The sequence below is a fragment of the Pithys albifrons genome, chromosome 3, assembly GCF_047495875.1.
Source record: "Pithys albifrons albifrons isolate INPA30051 chromosome 3, PitAlb_v1, whole genome shotgun sequence".
Classification (NCBI taxonomy): domain Eukaryota; kingdom Metazoa; phylum Chordata; class Aves; order Passeriformes; family Thamnophilidae; genus Pithys; species Pithys albifrons.
The window spans coordinates 9095510-9117000 of NC_092460.1; the positions used below are offsets into that span (position 1 = coordinate 9095510).

The 21491-nt window shown below is 39.1% G+C and overlaps 1 protein-coding gene across 3 annotated transcripts in view; it reads left to right on the top strand.

The window, feature by feature from the left end:
- FHIT (fragile histidine triad diadenosine triphosphatase) overlaps window positions 1–21491 on the top strand; it is a 549696-nt gene that overhangs the window by 390076 nt on the left and 138129 nt on the right. For all 3 annotated transcript variants that reach the window (XM_071549691.1, XM_071549693.1, XM_071549692.1), the window contains exons 3-4: window positions 13352–13497; window positions 14379–14408. In XM_071549691.1, coding sequence (XP_071405792.1) covers window positions 13352–13497; window positions 14379–14408 — 176 coding nt within the window. The remainder of the gene's footprint in view (window positions 1–13351; window positions 13498–14378; window positions 14409–21491) is intronic.

The following is a 21491-nucleotide window of genomic DNA, read 5'->3' on the forward strand; positions in this document are numbered from 1 at the left end:
CACCTTCAAAAGCACAGCCATCCTTAGGCAGACTGGTAGCTCAGAATGATTTATAACTGAGGAGAACTTTGAAGTTCCTATAAACAACCAAAAAAGCAGTGTTTGCTGCCTTTCTTAGTTACACTGCTGTTTGCTTGCTTATGCTTAGGCATCTCTTGTGCCCTCCATTCTGTATCAGTGACATGCAGCCAGGAATGACTGTGCCATCAGTTTGAGTGGCCTGATAAGAATCCTAAAGTAATGCAAAGCCCAGGGAAAAATGATTCACGAGTGTTTTTCACACCAGTGGAAAGTGTCAGCATGGAACTGCATGTGAAATGCAGACAGACACATTCTGGGGGACTCTGTAGAGAACAAGTGTTTGATTTCCAGAGCAACAAGCATGCACATCACTTTTGCAAGACTGTTTTCTAACAGTGTACACAGGCATCATTGACATATTGGGAGGTTGCTGAGTGATTCACATCCAGCAGCTTAGCAGAGGAAGCTGAACAAATGACAGTGGAGATGCTTTCATTTGGAGGAGCACCAAATGTTCCTGCTCTTTCAGCCCCTAGATATGGGATGTCTACTTTCTGACCTTCAGAAAGAGAAAGAAATTCACATTTCTCAGCAAGATGGCTTTGATGATGATCATAAAACCTCAAGATATGCTGTGTGTTTGTAATTTAAAGAAGAAACACAGAGATCTGGAAATTCATTTGCAGATACCAAATCCAACATCAATTTTCTCTCTCACATTCAGGATGCAGTTGGAATACTGTCATCTTTCCTTGTTGTTTGGTTTTTGGTTTGTTGGGTTTTTTTTCAGATTTTTTGGCATGAATTTACTTTATTTTTTAACACAGATAGCATGTCATATTTTAACTATTTTTTTCTTCCCTCCAGGGAACTGTCTGCTGGCAATGAGCGCAGTAGCACATTGTTGTTATCAGCCTGTATTATGGTAACACAGGGAGGTCCAAACCAGAAATCACAGCCCAAATCTTTGGGGATATGTAGATATGCTGTGAAGCTCTAACAGTTACTCAGACCTTGCTCCAGTGAGACTTTTAGACCTGTGATTAATTTGGCGTGCACAGCGGTCTTGCAGATTGCCACACTGGTATCAAAAGAGGCAAGGGAAATACTTCTTGTTGAGGGTGAGGTAGGATGTAAGGATTGAAGGGTCATCAAAACAGATGCTTACCTTAATGGATCCCAGCCTAAAGCATCTGATTACCTTGAACCCAGTCCTCACACTCTACAGAACTTATAGAAGGCTTCATGAAGGTATTGAGGATGTTTTTATTTGGATCCATAAATGGGAGAAGGGAGTGGAATGGCGAAGAAAACGTTCAAGTCTCTACTGAGTGGAAACCCACAGATGGAAACACAGAAGATTTCACCTCTGCAAACATCCTTTCACACCCCTTGTCAGCTGACTTTTTGTTGATCTCACAAGATACTCAGGGTCTCCCTGTGGTAGTTATGTGACATCACCTGTCTAGTCTGGAACATTTGTTTTTCCCAGCAGTGACTCTGTTAGGCATGACCATCTTTGGCTGCCTTCAGTAGTGTCAACAAAGGAAGTAAAGGAAGTTGCTTTTAGTAGCAACTGATGTTGTGCAGCAGACCACTCAGACTTGGCTCTTCAAGAACAGATGGATGATCTGTGCCTCTCCACAAAGGCTGACCACTGTGGAGACTGACAAAGGAGCATCTCCATCCAGGTGATACCACAAAGATGATGGGCTGATGTGGAAATGCTCCTGTGGGCAGAAAGCCAACACCATACCACAGAGCTCCCTGCTGTGCTCAGCCCTGCAAGGATTTTATCATGCTGCATGTGATGGGGTTTGGAGTGTGAGAGGACAAATGCAGGGGGATGCCTTCTCCCTCTCTCCTCCTTGAGCACCTGTTAAGGAGCTAAGCATACACTGGTTCTGGATTTGCAAATCATTAGAATGACAGACTGTGACAATAAAAGGAGCCATGAAAATAGATCATGTAAAGAACTCCTGGATTAAAAATCCCCTGGTACACTGGGACATGATAAAACTCCACTAAGTCAATAATCTGTGCATTAAGAGCTCCTCTGGTTATGTAAAGGAACTGAAACAGTCTGTTTTCCTCAGTGAGCCAGAGGAAGTGGTAGCTTGGGTATGTAATAGGATGATAAAGAGTACTTGCTCTTCAGTAGCCCTTATAGTGTAACTTGATTTACAGATCAGATCTCTGCTGCTGACAGTAGAAAGACTGTAATGATGCCAATGACCGTGTCTAAGAGAGTCTCAGTTGTGTCTTTATTCCAAGTCCACAGAAAGGAAATAATAAAAACAGATAATCACATTACAGTAATGGTTTCAGATGACACTCACACAAAATAAGGTTATTCGGAGTTAAGCTGCTAGTTTATCTTCTTCATTCCCATGTTCTTGAATATTGCAGGAGTCCTGGATGGGAGTATGAATTTATGTACCGTGCATGCTGAAACGCCTTGCTATTCAGCAGAGCTGGGAACAATAAGCATTAATGACAATAATAGTATTAGAACAGGATCTACAGAGGCAATCATGACACAGGGCCCTGTTGTCTTTATCCAAGAGAGCTTATTATGCAAGTGAAGAACAGGCAGGAGACCTACTTTCTGATTCCCTCCTCCTTTATAGCTTTCATTGTCTCGGGTGCTTTGTAAGCTATGTTTTACCATCTCTGCTTGAGTTTCATTTTGTATTAAAAGGAGTCCCTTTGTATGGATAGTTTTGTGTTGAAGATGTACTCTACATCTGTTTTACATTTTCTCAGCCCTTAAGTGTGACTTATCTAAAACTGACTCCCCTGGCAGGTGAGGAAAAAAATGCACCTTTGGGAACATTTTGTCCTGACACACACACTGTCAGTGAACCTTCTTGTCAACATCAAGCTTTTTGTGTTAAAGCAGGTATGAAATAAGTTGTCAAAATTAAGTAGCTAAAGAATAGTAGCTTAAAATAATTTCTTTTCATGTTGGACTGCCTCTGGGTCCCTGCTTAAATGCTACACAGGGTCTTTGGTATTTCCACCCCATCTTTCTCTGTACTGCAGCTGAGTGAAGGGTGATTCCCTGCTTTGCTGCACCAGTTGTTTTAATCCCCAGATATGTAAACTGCAGAAGAGGCTATAGCTATATTCCTTTTTATTTTGAAGTAGTTCTATAAGCCTCCACTTATACTTCCCTTGTTTACCCTTTCAGTGTCCTTGTCATCCAACTATTAACATTTCTAGGGGTCACAACCTGTCTCCTGGATGCGCAGAGGGGCATGTGCCTGCTCCTGGGCTGCACTGGTGAATACGGCAGAACTCCTGGGGATGTCAACAGTGCTGTTTTCAGTAGTCCTGCTAAACAAAGAAATAATAACATCTACAAAATCAGTAACAAACTCTGACTTTCAAAGTCATCTCTCTACTACATCCACTTCTACAGTGTATTAGCCAATGCAGTAGAGATACACATCCATCATTACAGACCATAATTTTAAGCATCCAGAACTGATGGAAATACACTGGGAAATTTATTTTTAGGTGCAGCATCAAAGATGTGATCTTGCAGGGCAAAGATACTATGATTTTGCTCTCTGTCATGCAAGTGTGCTGAATGGCTCTTTCATAAGAAGACAAAAGTTCTCTTGTTCAGACTGTTCCTAAAGGTACCACCAATACAGAAGGCTAAGCCGTTCCCCCAGGGGGCATAGAATGCATTTTTTTCCCCAGAGAGTTTCTTTCTCCCCTTCATAATTTAAGCTCATTCTACTCTCATAGGATAGTTCCCTGGAACAGCATAGCCCATCCTCTTGTTTTAGAAGCAAATTCTGTAGCTAGGTATGCAAAATATTCCATGAGCACTTAAAGTTTAAGACAAACACAGATCTCTTTAATTCGTGCAGTTTTCTAAATGCCTTAGCAGAACCAGGTAGACAACCAATTCTGAAAAATTAATGGAAGTCAGGTGGTTTAGTCCATTTAGAAACTTTGAAAACCCCAGAGTACATGACAATATTCTTTGAGAAATACACTTAGTGTAAGGAAGTCTGAATTATCCAAATTCAGTTTTCCAAAACTCCCTGTTATTCATGTGCCTCATTACCTATAAATTACATTCAAAATTACCTTAATTACCTGAAACCTTGATTATCCAAACATATTCATTGTCCCCTGTGATACTCTGATAATTGTTCTTGTACTACATCTCTCCAGCTGATGCTTCACTGGTTATGAAATGAAGGCACAGTTGGTCTGCCTTGTCTTTCTCTCTGCTGCTCAGCTGAACTTGGGGCAGAGTTGAAAAGAGTTTGTGTAAAGCTCTTGATCATCTGCCACTGAGAGGTAGCTGGAGCAAATGGATGTGTTACCAGCTTCTTCAGCACCAGGTGCAACAAAACTTTCCTTGAGTTAACTTAATTCTGGAGAAAATAGAAGAGGATGGAGTGAAACTTCCTAAGCAACAAGGTACTTCAACACTGCCATAAAGATCTGACTTTTCACAGTTCCAAATCCAATGGTTTACTCCGCTGGTCAAACCAATTTACCTTCAAAATTAGGCAAAAGGGATCCCAGGGAGATTCACCAAATATTATTTTGGGGTTTTTATTGCTGTCACCCACCCTAAATGCCCTGAAGAGAAAAAAAGACTGTACTTTCAAGTAACATGGACAGCAGTGCTTATGGTTTGTACAGAACCTTAAGTCCCAGCACATTCTGTGGTCTCTTTTTAACAAGTTGAATCTTGTTTCCAATAAAACTTATTGCCTGGAATATGGCATTCAATAAATTGCAAGAAAGTAAATTTGTCATAACTAATATTTAGTAATTAATAATTCCCTCATTATAGCTCCTGAATCATGGGCTAGAATATAAATTCATAATGATCACATTAGTTTTTAAGTATGATGGTGCTGCAGCCTTAATTAAGAGGCAATGCCAAAGCATTTTCTCACGAGTTGTTTCTTATTCTCAGGTGAAGAGGCTGCATCATGAGCTTGCTTTCTGTTTGGAATGAGGTGTTGCCATGACGTTGCAATTCCAGCAGGGGTATTTTGGTAAACTGTATTCAGTGCAGTTTTCTGGTGGTGCAGATCATTTGGACCTGAGCAGCTTTGCAGGAATGTATTTGATTCTATGACAAATGTCATCCCTCCAATGTTGAGGTCAAATTCCTAGTCTTTGAGTGTTGCACCCCAAGTGTTATTTGTTTTCTGCCCTCAGCTTCAGGCATGGCTATTTATTTCAGTGGTCTTGTACATTTATATTTAGTATAGATGCATTGATAGCTTCATGTAATTATGAACAATTTCTTCATATATTTAGAAACAGGATATGTCATCTGGAGCAAAAAAGATGTAGATCTTAGCTGAAATGTGTTTCTGTACAGCAGTATTTCTTTACAGGACCTCCTCAGAGGATCATAGTAGTTGTAGATGAAGTCCTTCTGTACTGGGCCTTCTGCATTTTCAGTTTGAGCTCTCATTATTGCTTTTGAACTTTTCAAGATCAAAAGGTTAGGGTGATTCTAAGAATGTGATCATGATTCCTGGTACAAATCTAAGTTTAGATATGCAGTAAATTTCTGCCAAATGAGACTTGGATCAGAGGTGTGTTTCTGAACCACAAACTCTCCCTCAGCTGTTCTCACTGTGGTTCCACTTAGGCACCTGCTCTTGCCCGAGGCCACCCCCAAGGCCGGGAGCTACAGGAAAGGATGACTCCTACAGTAAAACACCTCTCGCTATGAGGAGCTGAGCTTCTAGCTGACCTACTTGACATACCCTAAAGGCATTTAAAGGGAATATCAAATACACGAAAGACTTGTTTAAATGAGAAGTGAACAGTTCTGAGTCTCCATTTCCCTGCTGTGGCCCTCTGTCTTGTGGAGTCACTGCACTTTGTGCAGCAGCACTTTGTACTTCAGTGTGCTATCTAACATGATCCAGACTATAAGTCATATCTGTATTTAAATTAGATGTATTGACTTTTGAAAGTAAAATAATATTTATTGTTCAATTCTTGGAATTACTGCATCTTTCATTGACATGAAAAATTATTTTAAGTAGCTTCAGAGGGGTAAGAAGATCAACTAGAATATAAACCCCCACTGTATAAAAGCAGCAATGTGGTCTACAAAGAGTGCACTTATCACAGTATGGAGAGATCCACGTCAAAGATATGCAGTGATTGCTCTTGGCTCTAGTTGAACCACTAATTCTCTATTTTATTGCCTAAATCTGGTCATCTGCATTAGTGTAAACATGTACTGAGCTGCTTTATCAAGATCAAATTATTTAGATAATTTGTCTTATTAACTTCTTTTATTAATGCTAAGATGTGACAGAGCAGTATATCTATATATAAAGCATTGTGTGTATGTTTAATAGTCTGAAGCAATTCTTAAGTTTTTATGGTAACTTTATTGCATTTGCTTTGGTTCTTAATCATCTTTATTGTTCACAGCTATGTTTTTTCCCCAAACTAGCAAGTTCTGTGATTTATTATTTCCTATATTGTACCAAAGCAGCCTCCTGAAATATATTTAAATACAGTTCTAGTAAAACCCAGTAAAGAGTTCTCCTCCTCCTCTTAATATTATGAGATGCTCACCCTTAATCCATATAAACCTCTGCAGATTTCTTTCCAAAACTCAGTCACTCCATCTTATTCAATGGGGCTTATTCTGAGCTTGGGAAAACATCAGTTTTTGCTTTGCTACAGTTTTATGGATGCCCTAATTCAGTGGGTTCACTGACAACTGAATAGATACCTTGACATATTGTTGTTGTAATGAAGCAGAATATGTATTTGATTAATTTTTAAGAGCATTTTGATGCTCTGTAGGTGTATGTGCTTTTGCTTCCTTCTTAACTTCTCCTAAAGACAGGGTCTGTAGAACCATTATTGTTTTCCTCACATAGATAAATTGCTCCCATAGCCTTCAAAATGTGAAGAATTGTTCAAGGGCAGAATAAAGATAAATGACTGGCAGTTGTTTTTCAGTTATATTAATTTTATTAATCATGCATTCTCCTGTGTTTTTTCAGAGCTCTGGGATTTCTTTCTGTTAGCAATTAGAGCTTTTAAACAAAGAAAACTTCTGCTTAGATGCAATGATGAATTTAATACCCCTGCCTACACTCCACAGTGAGAATCTGGGGACATTGTGGTGAGTCTTAATACCTGAAGCTTTGTCTGACTGATTCTCTCTGCTTGGGGCACTTGATGCAAATTCATGCAAAACAGAATGGAAGAAAAGAATAATCCCTCATCCCACAGCACATTGTTTCTGCATTCCTGTCAGCTTATGAATGTGCAGAGGGGTCTTTCATACAGATACATAACGTGGATGGAAATAATCACTTATTGCAGCCTCCTGCAGCTGGTTCTGCTGGCCCCTGAGCTCCCAGCACTCACCCCAAGGTTCTGTGTTCCCTCCTCAGTGAGGGCTGGGCTGGCCCCTGAGCAGCTTCCTGCTCAAGGGACACCATCCCTACATGTCCCTCAAATGCTTCCTGCTGTTACCCAGAGATGGGAGCAGGATCTAATCTGTATTAATCCTAAAATGAGCAAAGCTCTGATCTCCAAGGTCAGAATCCTGGCTGAAAGTTGCTCTGTAAGTGATTGGGTTGTTTTCAGCTGGGAGGGAGAGCAGGGGCTACTGTGCTTTAGATCATCCACCTAAGCTCATGAAACACATGAAGCAGTTTTGTCTCCAGAGATGTCACAGTTTGGGACACTTTTTTAAGGAAAATCGATTAGTCAAAACCAAAATACTATTGAAAAAGTCAGTTTTGATGTGGTTTCCCAGCTTAATTATTAAGGAAAAATTTTATTATTAAGTGAACTCCTTATTATGTAAAATATTAGAATGCTAAAAATAGAAATTTTATGATTATTTTTAAGGCTTTGTAATTTTATAAACTACTACTTTTCATCTTTAAAATATGTGGGTTTGGTTTTTTGGTTTTGTTTGTTTGAGATTTTGACTCTTGTGATGTGAGATGGAAGAATTTTTAAAGGAACAGGAACAGTAATTCCATTCTGATGAGAATTGGATTCCTGGTAATGTTACACATTGAAAATAAATAATCTACCTGAGTTAAGAATTTTTTCAACAAATGGTGTACAAATCTACTCTTGGTGAAAACCAGCAGCTTAATACAGAAGCAATTACCCTTTCACTTGTAGATATTCTGACTTTTTCCCCTAGTATTTTGTTCTTTTAAAGCCTCACATATTAAGAAAACCTGTCAATTTTAATGTTTTTAAGTGGTTCCTCAAAAAGACAAAAAAAAAAAGAACTTTATTCCTATTGTTAGAATGTCAGTACCTGGAGAGCCTTTAATTTTTCCCTTTATAAAGCTTTGAATTGTTCTGTTTGAAGTTCAAATTCAGGAATAAAACAAGAGTCAAAACTGAAAGTATGTTTCTATATAGCAAATTAATGGCCTTAACCAGGAAAAAGCTGTGTTTAGTTCTAAAGCCTGTCACATAAAAGGAATTTTAACCTCTTTGGGGTTTCCTGGTTTTGATCCCCCAAAGGCCATTTTTCTGACATTTCAGAACTACAGAATGTGTGTACCTTGATAGTTGTGCATGAAAATTTATAATGGGCACTTCATGAGGTTGATCAGAATCCCGTTGAAGGGAACATAGAGCCTGGCTTAGACCTTAAGTACAGAATTACAATAATTTAAGCTTCAAAGTCAAAATTCTTATAAAGCAAATAAAAACTACTACTGTGCCTTTGAATTTCAGGCTCCCCTCTATGCGTGTTAGTGTCATTTGCAGTGGTTACGTTGCAGGTGTTGGCCAAGCATTTTGCTCTCCTTGTAGAATCTTAGTCCTCTCTGTCTGATCAACTTAATGTCATGCTGCAGTTATCAAATGCTCACTTTTCAGTCGTGACCCATCATCTCCAGTGTGAGCACATCCTTCAATACTTACCTGTCCATGGGAATTTGTACTTGTGCTTGGCACTGCTGAGCATGGCTTTGACAGTGTCCAGGTGCCCATTGCAGAACCACACTGCAGTAAACATCTCTGGATACCAGTCCTGAAGGGCTCCACTTGTTATAGTGTGAAAGGTCAGGGGAGGAGCAAGAGAGATGCACAGAAATATGTGCAGACTTGGCTGTTGAGGGCTGAGATCTGCCATGTGTATTTGAGCATCCTTGTCCTGCTGGTGTTTGGAAACTCGTTGAACCTCGTGTGCTTGGCCGCAAGTCTAAGCTTTTCCAAACAGGTTGCAATCTTAATAGACCAAGAGGCTGTTAATTTGAATTATGGAGGAGGCTCATGGTCTTTGGTGTATTAAACCCACCCAGGTTTGTTCAGGGAGTGATTTGCTTTGCTCAACATGTAAGGACAAGAGATTTATTTGAAAACATAGTTCATCCTTAGGTTTTAGCTCAGTTTGAGAGCAGTGGGTCTGATCCACTCTTGCTTTATGGTTATGTATTTCCACTAAAATACCTGGAGTTTTAAGCTACTGGCTACTGGTAGTCTTTGAAAAATACTGACATTCCTAGTTGTTTAATGAATCTTTAATGGAACTTTTAGTGTGTGTAAGGGTTTGCATATTGATTTGTGTGTGCATATTTTAGGTATTAAGAAGAAAAGTAAGGCTATTGAGAGACTGCTAAAGGATTTAGAGAAAGAAATGTATTGTTATAGATTATAATAAGGTTTTGAACTCTTTAAAATGGAGAAGTTAACATATTAAATTGCATGTACTCTAATGATGTGGACTGACTCAGAGAATTTGAAGGAAATAACAGCTGTGCACATCAAGGCTTAAAAATAGAAACTGCATCAGTCAGTAGCAGTTCAGAATGAATGAAGAAATCACAAAATTATTAATTATAGTGTTTAGAGAAAGGAAACATGAAGTTCAAACTTTCTGAATCTTCAATCATGCAGCACGTCTGCTGGGTATCAGCCCCTGGTCCTGCTGAGCCACTCTGTTCAAGTGGGAGCTGTTGTCTAAACATCGGCACCTACTGCAATTTCAGATACCCCAAGATGGTTCAGGTTACCCAACGGAATGACAGTTATGACATAAGGCTTATGGGAGACTCCTGTCCTTATGGAGTGGCAGCTGGATGCCCTGAGGCATCTCAGATGGCAATAGATGCTTCTGTGTAAGGAGTAATTGCACACAGACATAAGTACAGACTCTCACTTGCATCTTTAATACACAGTCACCTAAAGCACATCAGTAGTTCATAGCAGTGTTTGCAGTGGGTAATTGCAGAAAGCAATGAACAATTGATCTAATTGTAAACTCAGGAAGAATTTAAGGTGAGTAGAGAAGATATACAGCTCAAATTCTGACCATGACATAATGTTAAAAACTATCCCAATGTCAAAAAGTTTAGTTAAAAACTATGATTTAAAGTTGCAGTGGATGGTTGTTTTCTTAATGACCTCAAATCCATAAATTCATTCTAACATTTGCCTTTTAATGTATTCATAGTTAAATATAACTTGAATGTTGTCCTAATTACATTCTCATGTTAATTTAGTTCTGATTCAGAATTTCTATCATTATTCTTTGTAGAATTATTTTGAAATGATGGAAAGTTCAGTAAAGATGCTCCAGCGTGTGATTGTGCCTTTGAATTATTTATCACATTCAAAGACAGAAATATAGTTAAAATCTAGTTTGAGTTGTAAATGAGTTTTGGTAATGTAAGGAGGAAGTGCAAATCCTTTTTGAAGAACGACATGTATTATGGGTGGATCATTAGGTACTGCAGGAACACTCTGAGGTCCCATGTGAGCAGAGGGGCTCACAGTTAATAAGGAAACATCCACTGCACCAACTGGCAAATGCTGTCTAAGCAGATGAGACAGATAAAGTGTGGAAGAAAGAAAGAGATACAGAGACAGCTTGCCAAAGACAGTGCAGATCAGTGACAAAATTAAGAAAAGAAAACAGATGTCCTGTCTTGGTCACAGCCAGCCCTTTCCTCTGCGATGTGCAATGGAAACAAAAGCTCTCACAAGTATTGTTTAGCTTGTGTTTTTCACAACCCACTGCAGTGGCAAGTATTACAATGCTAATATCAGGTTGTAGGAACCATGATTAATGCAAAAATTGTGGCAGTGGCCCTGAGCTAGGTAGAGAACAAACAATTCCTGGTGAGGCATGTACGAGTCTGAGAGGGTGAGACACTGCTGGGGAAAATTCTAAAGGAGAAAAGGAAACTTGTCTTAATGTAAGCAGCAGTTTTGCCAGAGGTAAGTGAGGGGAAATTCTTCATTTATAAATGGTTCATTGAGCCATGATAATAAAGCAGTGCTGCAGAAGAAGGATAATTATCTACTTAAGTATCAGATGCCCTAAGGGTACAAGCTTCCCTTCTCTCCTTTTGAAAAATGAACTCAGATTAAACGAATGTCCTTTTTCCTGTTTTAGTGTTGACATGAATTTCCTTTTTATGAGTAAAATTAATTAGTTTTTTCTATTCCTTAATTCCTGGTATGGAAATCAGGTCTGCCAAGCAACTTTCCAGCTCTTCCCCTGGCCCCCGAGCTCAGCCAATGGCATCCTTTGTGGAGGTGCTTTGTACGGTGCACTGGGAAGGCACAAATGAATTGCAAGGGGTTTACTGTGCCCAGTAGCTTACCAAGAGGCACAGCATTTCAGAACCAAAATCCCACAAAACTGAGCTGTTTGTCCCCATCCAGGATTCTTTTGTTCCCAGTGCCTGATTTCTAAATATATATCTCCTTACTTAAATGTTAATACAGTAACTTGGAACAAGAGAAAAGGAGAATAATGGTGGCATAGCTGATGTTGCACTAGAAAAACTGAGAGGCAGATTTTCAAAGCAGCTGGGACCAGTCTTCTGTTCTGCTGGGAGCTGCCAGAGGTGGAGCTTGCTTAAAAATCTGCTCCCACTTTAGCAAATATCCATTACAGACTTGTCTGTCCTCATCTGGACTCTGAAAAATGATCAAAACCTGCCAGTACTTCTTTACTTCAAGAAAATGTCTGATCTTCTCTCTTATCAGAAATATGTGTGATTCCTAGCCTAAACTTGGTGAATGTAAACATGTTGTCTCTGTGCTTATGGAAATAATTAATCTTTCCTTGTTTGAATTGTCTCATGTGGTTCTTGAAAATCAAGTTGGTGTAACCTTTGTGTGAACCTGGTAACTGCAGTGCAGCTCCTGGTTACCTTTCCTAGATTATAGAGAATATTCCTGAATACCTGCAGGCTTCAAAATGCAGTAAAAATAAAGATGACTGTAATACAATGGCATGGAACTTAATTTTCTTCAAATAGTCCTTTGAACACTCATTTTAATACTGAAAAAAATAATTTTCTTAGCCTTTGGTTATGAAAGTTCAAGTGATGTTAAAGGTTATCTTAAAGTCTTTATTCTGCAAATACTATTCTGTAAGTCAGCAAAGAATCCTGTCTGCAGGGAATTGAAATGAGAATCAAGTCCCAAGTACTTGCTTGTTGGATTTACAGAACTGAGGCTCTGCTAAAAATTCTGGACCATATTAATATTGTTACAAAGCTGACTTTCAAGTAAGGAATCATAGAAATTATTAATTACTGGGAACACAGCAGATCTGATGATGGTGAACAGTTTCTGTACTTTCATTATTTCCTTTATACCTTCATTTCACTGACTCACAAAGCACAGTCACCAGGTAGAATTAAATCAAGTATTTTACAGGGTAGTGAACACTGTGCTTAAAAGGAAATAGTCTTAATTATCTTAATACATTTTAAAAAACATAATATTTATAACAGTTGAGCATTCCTTGTGCGTAGTAATTAATGTTTTGTACAAAGAAGCAATCTGCTATGGTCAGCACAGTGTCAGCATTTCACATCCAGGTACCAAAATTAGAGGTGTAAGGTCAAGATTACCAAAAATACATATCACATTTGTGGAAAAGCATTGTAAAACTGCTGTCTCAGACCACACTCCCAAACCTGTCTTAAAGTCCATTGGCTTTCCCCCATTTTAAATCACAAAAGAAAATGACTTTCAGAGGTGTTAAATACCAACATTTTTCCATGACATTGGTAAATTTCAGTTTGTGAAAATTTTACTTTCCTTTCCATGTCTCAGTAGTAGCTCATGGACCTTGGTTTAGTCATTTTGGCCATATCTTAGGGATATGAGGAAATGAGTTCTGAGCAAAGTGTCACAGATGATACCCTGCATTTAACTTTATGCTCTTGCTGTATCATAAGAGAGGAAGAGTTTAGGCAATGTGGAGGTGATCAGAACTAAGTTACAGGCTGGGAATTGAGGCATTTCACCTTCTGGACCACTCAGACTTGAGTTTGTGCCTTGACACTGCCCCCTTCAGATGTCCTTGTCTGTCCCCTGCGGCCGGTGGAGCGTTTCCGTGACCTGTGTCCTGAGGAAGTGGCTGATTTGTTCCAGACGGCACAAAAGGTTGGGAATGTGGTGGAGATACACTTCTGTGGCACCTCACTCACCATCTCCATTCAGGTTTGTAAGCCAGTCAACTGAAACAAGGTTTAATGGTTTGTTTTATCAGGCTTTCAACCTCCTTCCCTAGTCCAATGACAAAAGGACATTGAAACTTCAAGGGGCAATAAATGCAAAATAATAGTAATAAAAGAAAAAAAAAGAAGCCAAATAACTGCATTGCAGTCTTCCAGATTTACCAAAAAACCCTAAAGGGTAAACCACCAGGAAAGTGTGGTTGATTAATAATTGCAAACTTCTGAAATAAACCTGCAAACACTCCCAAACACAGTGTTTGGTTGTGAATATTTCAGGCAATACTCTTCCTTCAGAGAAGCATTTTCAGGATTGACCTAGAGAAGGCAATGACATCTCCCTGTTCTGCACATAACCCACTGCTTATGATGGAAATACATGATTCCTCTTCACAGATATTTATATGCAGGAAGAGAGATGTAGCCTTGTAAATATGTTTCTGACCTTTCAGTTATTTGTGCTGGGTGTTTCTATACCAAAAATGAGTTCTGTTTAAAGCGAACCACAAGACTAAGCCCATTCATTAGAATCAGAATTTAAGCAAGTATACTTTAATTAAATTCTCACTTCCATGTGTGATTTTATGTTTACAAGGATCAGAAATCTATTGCTAGCTATTGAAAAAATATGATCTGAAAGAATGAAAAACTTGTTTTTGTGGTCTGAGTTTATCACTTTGTCATGGCCTGATATGAAAAGGAGCCTTGCCTAAAAACTTTGTGTTGAATAGTCCTCAGGACAAAAAAAACCCAAACTAATTTAAGATACAGTGTAATTGGATGTAAATGATTATTGAATAAGATTTTTGAATTCCTGTGTGATCCTTTTTACATCCTCTAACCTGAGACTTCTTCCTTTGCTTACAGGATGGCCCTGAAGCTGGACAGACAGTGAAGGTGAGTGCTTATTATGCAGAATACAAATTAAGAGACGATTCTAAGAACTAATAAAAGATCAAAGCTAGTCATCTGCAGACCACTGCTGTATTGTTATTTTATCCTTGAGATCAGAAAACCCCAAGTGTACAATAGCGATAAATACTTTTCATTGGAATTGCACAAGATAATGTTTACAGGTTTTCTTCCTAAACTAAAATCTTCAGTCAAGAAAATATATTTTCTAAGCTGCTCAGTGTATTTGTGCAAGGAAAGCCTCATGAAGGAGGCATCTGGTTCAGTTTCTTTGTTTGTTTTATGGAGAAAATATTGCCCTTCCATTCATAATCTCTTTGTTTTTCTGTTTATTGCCTAATGAGTTGTAGCTAATTATAGGGACAGTTAAACAGAACCACTTCATGAAAATATACCTTTTGTCTATGCTTCCTCTCAGCATATTCATATCACATTCTTGTTACTGAAGTTCAAATGTAATGGAGCCAGTGAAGCTTAAAAGCAGATTTTAAGTGTACTTCTAAAAAAAAAGGCGGGGAGTGGAGTGGAGGAGGAGGATTTATGAGTCTACTCTTCACTTGAGTAATAACACAGATAACATCCAAGATGGCTCTCCAGCCATGTTTCACTGCCTCGTAATGCAAATGCAAACGCCTGTGTAGTCAGATGATAGGGCTCAACATTAGATAAAGGCTATTTTTTATGTCTGGAATCAAAAGAAAGTCAAATACGGCTATGGGTTAGCACTTTGTAAAATCAAATTAGATGTCTCAGAGAAGCTGTTTGGGTTGATTAAGAGAACTGTAACAACCAAACGATGGTGTATAGGAACATTTTACTTTTTTTCAATTTGCTGTATTGACCTTATTTTTCCTACTGCTTTGTGTTGCCTGCTTTGAATATTTAACAGTGGTAACAGGGAGAGAGAAGGAGAAATTAGAAAATCCCTAAGCCTTGGGAAGTGATGAAGGAATGTAAGATGACTGACTTCAGTCCTGTGACAAAAAAGATTCCTTGGCTCATGACTTAGAGTGTATGTGGTTGGTTTCGCTGGAAATGTCTGTTGATAGGTGAAAAAAGAAGTTTAAATATTTTGTCATTATTACAAACATATTTTAAGAAGCAGACCACAAGATTTCTTTTAATATCTAGGACAAACACTTTTTCTCTGTAAAAAGAAGATTTATAGGAATGATTATATTAATATGTGAGAAAAATTTCTAATATGAATGAGCAAAGCCAGATGTAAAAAGTCCCATCTTCTGTGATTGTGAACAATAAGAAATGCTTATGTAGGCCTTAACAACGCAGGAAGTTCCATATCATTTTGTATTCCTACAGTAAAGAAGGAGCGTTAAGTGTTAACCTATTGCAAAATGGCAACCACCCTTCATGCTTCCTTCTCACACTTTTAATAAGCACTGAGATGAAAATGACCCATCTTACAAGTGTGAACCCCTGGACTTTGTAATGAAGAGTGTGTATTCATAAATCTGAGGTTATCAGTTTACATTTCTCTACTTTTCTGCATCATTGGGCAACACTGTAATTTATCATCATCACTTTGGGATGTTTATCATCCTAAAATGCCAACAACTATTTTCTTCAGAGAACTTAGAGCTTTCAAAACTTCAATCAGGGAAGAAATTGCTATGATCAAGATCTTCTTTTAAGTGAACAATGCAGTGGATACATAAATAGCTGGTTTCGTTTAAACTGCTCTGGATCAGAAAGCTTGAAAAAACACCTATGTGACCTACAAATAATTTATGAACCTTAAATTCAATGTGTCATATGTTTCTATAAGTGGATTTCTGAGTGTTTGTTTTTCATGTATCAGAATGCACAATAATCCAGTCTTCCTCTGAGGGAGCTTTTAATTAAAATTTCTGGAACAGACTAAACATTAGAAAAACATTTAATAGTAAAAATAGCAAAACATCACAAAAATATCCGAGGGACGTTGTGGAGACTGTTTAAGTAGGGTAGGCAAGCATATCTCAGGATCTAATTAGGTGTAGCTGATTTTACTCTGAATGGGTTCACATACCAGATGGCTTCAAAAATCCTTTCCACTTGTATTTTGTGTAATTTTGTATACCTGTTTACATATAGGCTACTACTGTATGTGCTGAGTAGAAACAGAATCACAGGAAGTAAGAGAAGAATACTGGCTGTTACATTGCTCAGTGCAAAGCTTTACTACAAAATGGGAAGAGCTATCAGCCTAGCTGAAGGCAAAAACTGAGAAATTTTACTTGAAAAAGATTAGGTAATTCTCTTTCTTTGTCCACAAGAAGGAATGGTAATATACATCCAAGACAAATCCTGAACCTGAGTATGAGTCTCAGGTCTTCTTTGCAAAGGAGATGCTGAAAATTGTATCAATGCTAAGATTGTCTGCCAGTGTTACATGTTCCTTGTGCTGCTGTGTGTCGGGTAACCTTCCTAGTTAACTAATGGGAAGCTGTTCATAATCTAATTGTGGTTTCATTATTGCTGTTCCCTGTTCCTCCTTTGAATCTAAGGTAGAAGGGCCTGCTGGACAATGTTCCAGGGAAGCTTATGGTCCTTTCAAATCCCCCTGTTGTTGCAGTCTGTGTGTTGGCATTGCATGGGTCTTTGGAAGTAACTATATTTACACCTGACCCTCAGCTCAGCAATACTTTCTATAGATGGGCCTTTTCCTATCCTTTAGCAGCTGGAAGTATACTCATGATAAGGAACTCTGAACTATGTCCCAAGTCTCAGACCATAAAATAAAGCAATATATTGCTTCATAATATTTTTTCATACCTGTCCAAATATTGTACTGATTGCAGACCTGTCACCTATTTGTGAGAAGTACAAATGTCACTCTCTGAAGATGGTCACAGACTTGCACTCTGTGTTTTATTTTAAGAGGTTCTTGCACCACTCACAACAGAGAACTTGAGCATCTGTGGCACCTGAGTGGTGTGTCAGCAAGCAAAACCATGTCATTGCATTCAAGACATTTTGAATACTTATTTCTTCTTACTTGAGAAAGGAAGGAAATTGTGTTTAGGTCCTCTCTTAAAGAATATTAATCTCTGAAATTTTGAGCTCTGTTTTTATTGGAGAACACAAAACCCACTGTGTCCTTGTGCCAGGAATGGAGGGTGAGTTTCATGCTGATTCTGTTTGAGAATGCCTTAAATATCCAGGCAATTTCATGGATCAGGGAAATCAGCTCTGCATCTTATTGCAGGGCTCTTATTGCTATGTCAAGTGAGCGACGTTTCAAGATTTCCCTGGTATATTTTATAGCCTTCTTTTCAACATCAAGTCAGCAAATGCTCTGGCTGCCTTGGTGGATGTATAGCATAGTGTAGAATAAACTCTCAGGTTTACCTTTTGCGTGAGATTCAATCACAGGAAACTCCATGTATTCTGCACTGTGTAAAGACTAAACAAATCAAGCTGGCAGGAGCATGAGGCAACTAATTTATCTGTAGAGACAAGATAATATGGCACAGCGAGTGCCCATTGCACAAACACATATGAATACATACTCTATTTTACAGCAGTGTTGAAGTCTCCAGCAGATCAGCACCTTCTCTGTTATCCATGAGTAAGTGCCAGTTACAGATTCACCTGAATAAATGAGAAAGTGAGGCTGAGGGTGGCAGTGTGGGCATATGTGCAGAAAATTATTTTCTATGTCACACATTCCACCAATTATTTTACACTGAGAAGATTGTCTCGTGATTATTTTTTGATGTACATATTTTTCTCTTCCAGATGTTTTTTAATGCTGTGTTAAATCAGTCCACCTGCCTTGCATTCCTTAGAAATCTTAACCTGAACTGGGGAGCCTGGGGTTCATTTAAGCCCACAGCAGACTGCTCTTTCAGCCTCTTTGTCTGTTTATGCCTTGACCCGAAGTACTGGACTTCAGCTTTGAGTCTTTGAATCTAATCAGATCACACTGCAGACTGATTGCATTGGAAGGGCTAAATTCACTAACTGCAATACTTTTGATGCCTCAGCCTGCTTTCCCTGCAGACCAGCAGACGTGAGTCCTTGCTTAATGGGGCATTGGTAACCCTCTTTTGCTCTCTTAAAAGAACAAAAAGGCCTGTGTTTGAGAAATGCAAAGATTTTTCTTACCTCTAGACCAATCTAAAAATTCAAACAGAAAACATGAAAGAAATTAATTTTTGAAAACCAGATTGTACTGAATCATGAACAAATCATATTCTTGAGAATGATAGTTCTCTTGAAAGCTTGTGGGATGTCCAAAAAGGATTTGATGAAGTGCAGCAGTGCCTTTGAATTGCTCTGAGAGCCACACTAATAGTATTTGGTTGGAGACTATGTAATATTGTGGATAGGTAATTGGTACAGAAAATTCAGTAGTCTCAGGACTGCTATGTCTGTTTTGAGCTCATATTTTTTTTTTCTATTTTGGTACTACATTTAGTTTGGGGTGATTTGGGGTTAGTGATGTATATTTTCAAAGCTAGGATTATACTGCCCCTCACAGAGATGGAGAAGCAGCAAGGATCATCCAGATACTTTCTTCCCTGTCCCTTAAAACCTTTTGCTAGCTCTTTGTTTTCTACTCATTCTAAATAATAATTCTTGCCTTTTCCTTCATGGCTTTTTTTCAAAAATCTGCTTTGTGTTGGTCTAATTCTCTGTTCAGTCCCTTGCCCTGACCTGCGTTTTCTATGATGCCAAATAAGTCCCAATTTTCTCTTTGCTTTGTCAGGTCCTTACTTCTGTAACATTTAGGTTTTGATTGAACTCTTAGCCTTCCAGGAAAAACACCATATTATTATTTTGTTTGCCATGCTTATAGTCCAAAGAAGCACTGGCAAATCTGTAAACCTTCCCCTGAGACAGATAATATAGGACCTAGAATGAAAACTGTTCTGTAGGCCTCTATACTTTGTACAGATCGGTTCCTGTACTTCAAATATGGTAACTGCTGACAAAATAAGTGGTGTCTGTGTCCAGTATACACCCACAGAGAGTTATGGAGATTTTTTTGAAGACTGAAGGAGATGAAAGTGGCAATGTGCAAACAGCCTAGTGATTGATGGACATGACACCACCCTAGCTGAGAATACCAAAGGCCTCAAGGCACTGATAAATTGAAATGATGACCTGGATAATGAAGTCTGATCTAGAAATACTGGGTTGTGAAGTTCCCTGAAGGGATGGGGACTGAAATTTTTGAAAGATTCTATTTAGGAGTGAATTATGATGGTTCTGAATCTGGATGATTTTGAATTTCCAGTAGTGAATGTCATGACATGCTGTACTCCTGACTTGTAAAGTAATATAATTCTCTGTTCCTGTGAAAACACAGAGTAGTCTCTGTGGGCTAGAATATAATACAAACAAACAAACAAACCAAAACAGTGTTAAAAATAGGCAAGTATAAATGAGGAAAGTAAATGAGATGTCCAAGACTTACGTTGAAGAGTGGGAATGAAAAGGAAGATTTTACTATTCCACACTATCAATTCTACCGTTCTTTCCTGCCATATGGATTTTTTTAGATGAATATTCTCTTTAGGTAGTTTAATTCCAAAAATATCCCCAGAGCTAGTCACAGTTATTGACACTGTCTAAATTAAACTATAATAAGCAAGCAAGTGGGCTCAAACACTTGTTTAAACTGCCTTGGTGTACAGACATTGAAAGTTGTGCAGCTCTGTTGGCCACATCCGGTGTCCAGCTCTGTCCTTTCTGGGTTTGTTCCCCTCCAGCTGCAGAGCTGGGGAGCTCTCCAGAGGTCAGTGGGTGAGAGCCCAGCTGTGGGGATGCCACTTCAGCTCCTGTGTGACATGAGGGGTGTGTGCCCTCCCAGCAATGTCCATGGCAGCATGGATGTGCCTGTCCCAGTCCCCGGCAGCCACATTATTTGTCAGCAGAGCTCTGCAAGCCCAGGTTGCCAGTGGCTGTGCTAGCAGCTGGTGCAAGTCACCCACGGAGCCCTGCTCATGCTGGGACACGGCTTTGTGCTGCCCACGGTGACCTGACTGACTCCTGCAGGGAAGAGTTGAACATTGCCAGGCTCCCCATGCTCTTCCCTTCTATGCAGCTCCAGCAGAGCCTGCTCCTGCTTTGACAAAAGACTTTTAAATATGCTTTTTTCTTTTTTTTTTTTATTCTTCCTGGTATATGTTCAGATATTCACCATTTCTGTGACAGAAGAATCTTGAACAAATCGGTCATCCAGGAGGGTTTATTTGGGAGGTTGAAAGCTCTTTCTTTTCTTTCTTTTCTTCTTTTCTTTCTTTCTTTCTTTCTTTCTTTCTTTCTTTCTTTCTTTCTTTCTTTCTTTCTTTCTTTCTTTCTTTCTTTCTTTCTTTCTTTCTTTCTTTCTTTCTTTCTTTCTTTCTTTCTCTCTCTTTCTCTCTCTTTCTCTCTCTTTCTCTCTCTTTCTCTCTCTTTCTCTCTCTTTCTCTCTCTTTCTCTCTCTTTCTCTCTCTTTCTCTCTCTCTCTCTCTCTCTCTCTCTCTCTCTCTCTTCTCTCTCTTTCTCTCTCTTTCTCTCTCTTTCTCTCTCTTTCTCTCTCTTTCTCTCTCTTTCTCTCTCTATCTCTTCTCTCTTTCTCTCTCTTTCTCTCTCTTTCTCTCTCTTTCTCTCTCTTTCTCTCTCTTTCTCTCTCTTTCCCTCTCTCCTTTCCCTCTCTCCTTTCCCTCTCCTCTCTCCTTTCCCTCTCCTCTCTCCTTTCCCTCTCCTCTCTCCCTCTCCTCTCCTCTCCTCTCTCCCTCTCCTCTCCTCTCTCCCTCTCCTCTCCTCTCTCCCTCTCCTCTCCTCTCTCCCTCTCCTCTCCTCTCTCTCTCCCTCTCCTCTCCTCTCTCCCTCTCCTCTCCTCTCTCTCTCCCTCTCCTCTCCTCTCTCCCTCTCCTCTCCTCTCTCTCTCCCTCTCCTCTCCTCTCTCCCTCTCCTCTCTCCCTCTCCTCTCCTCTCTCCCTCTCCTCTCCTCTCTCCCTCTCCTCTCCTCTCTCCCTCTCTCCTTCTCTTTCTTTCTTCTCTTTCTTTCTTTCTTCTCTTTCCACTTCAAAATGAGAAAGCATTTCTAGCAGAAAGGTAGGAAAAAATTTCCTC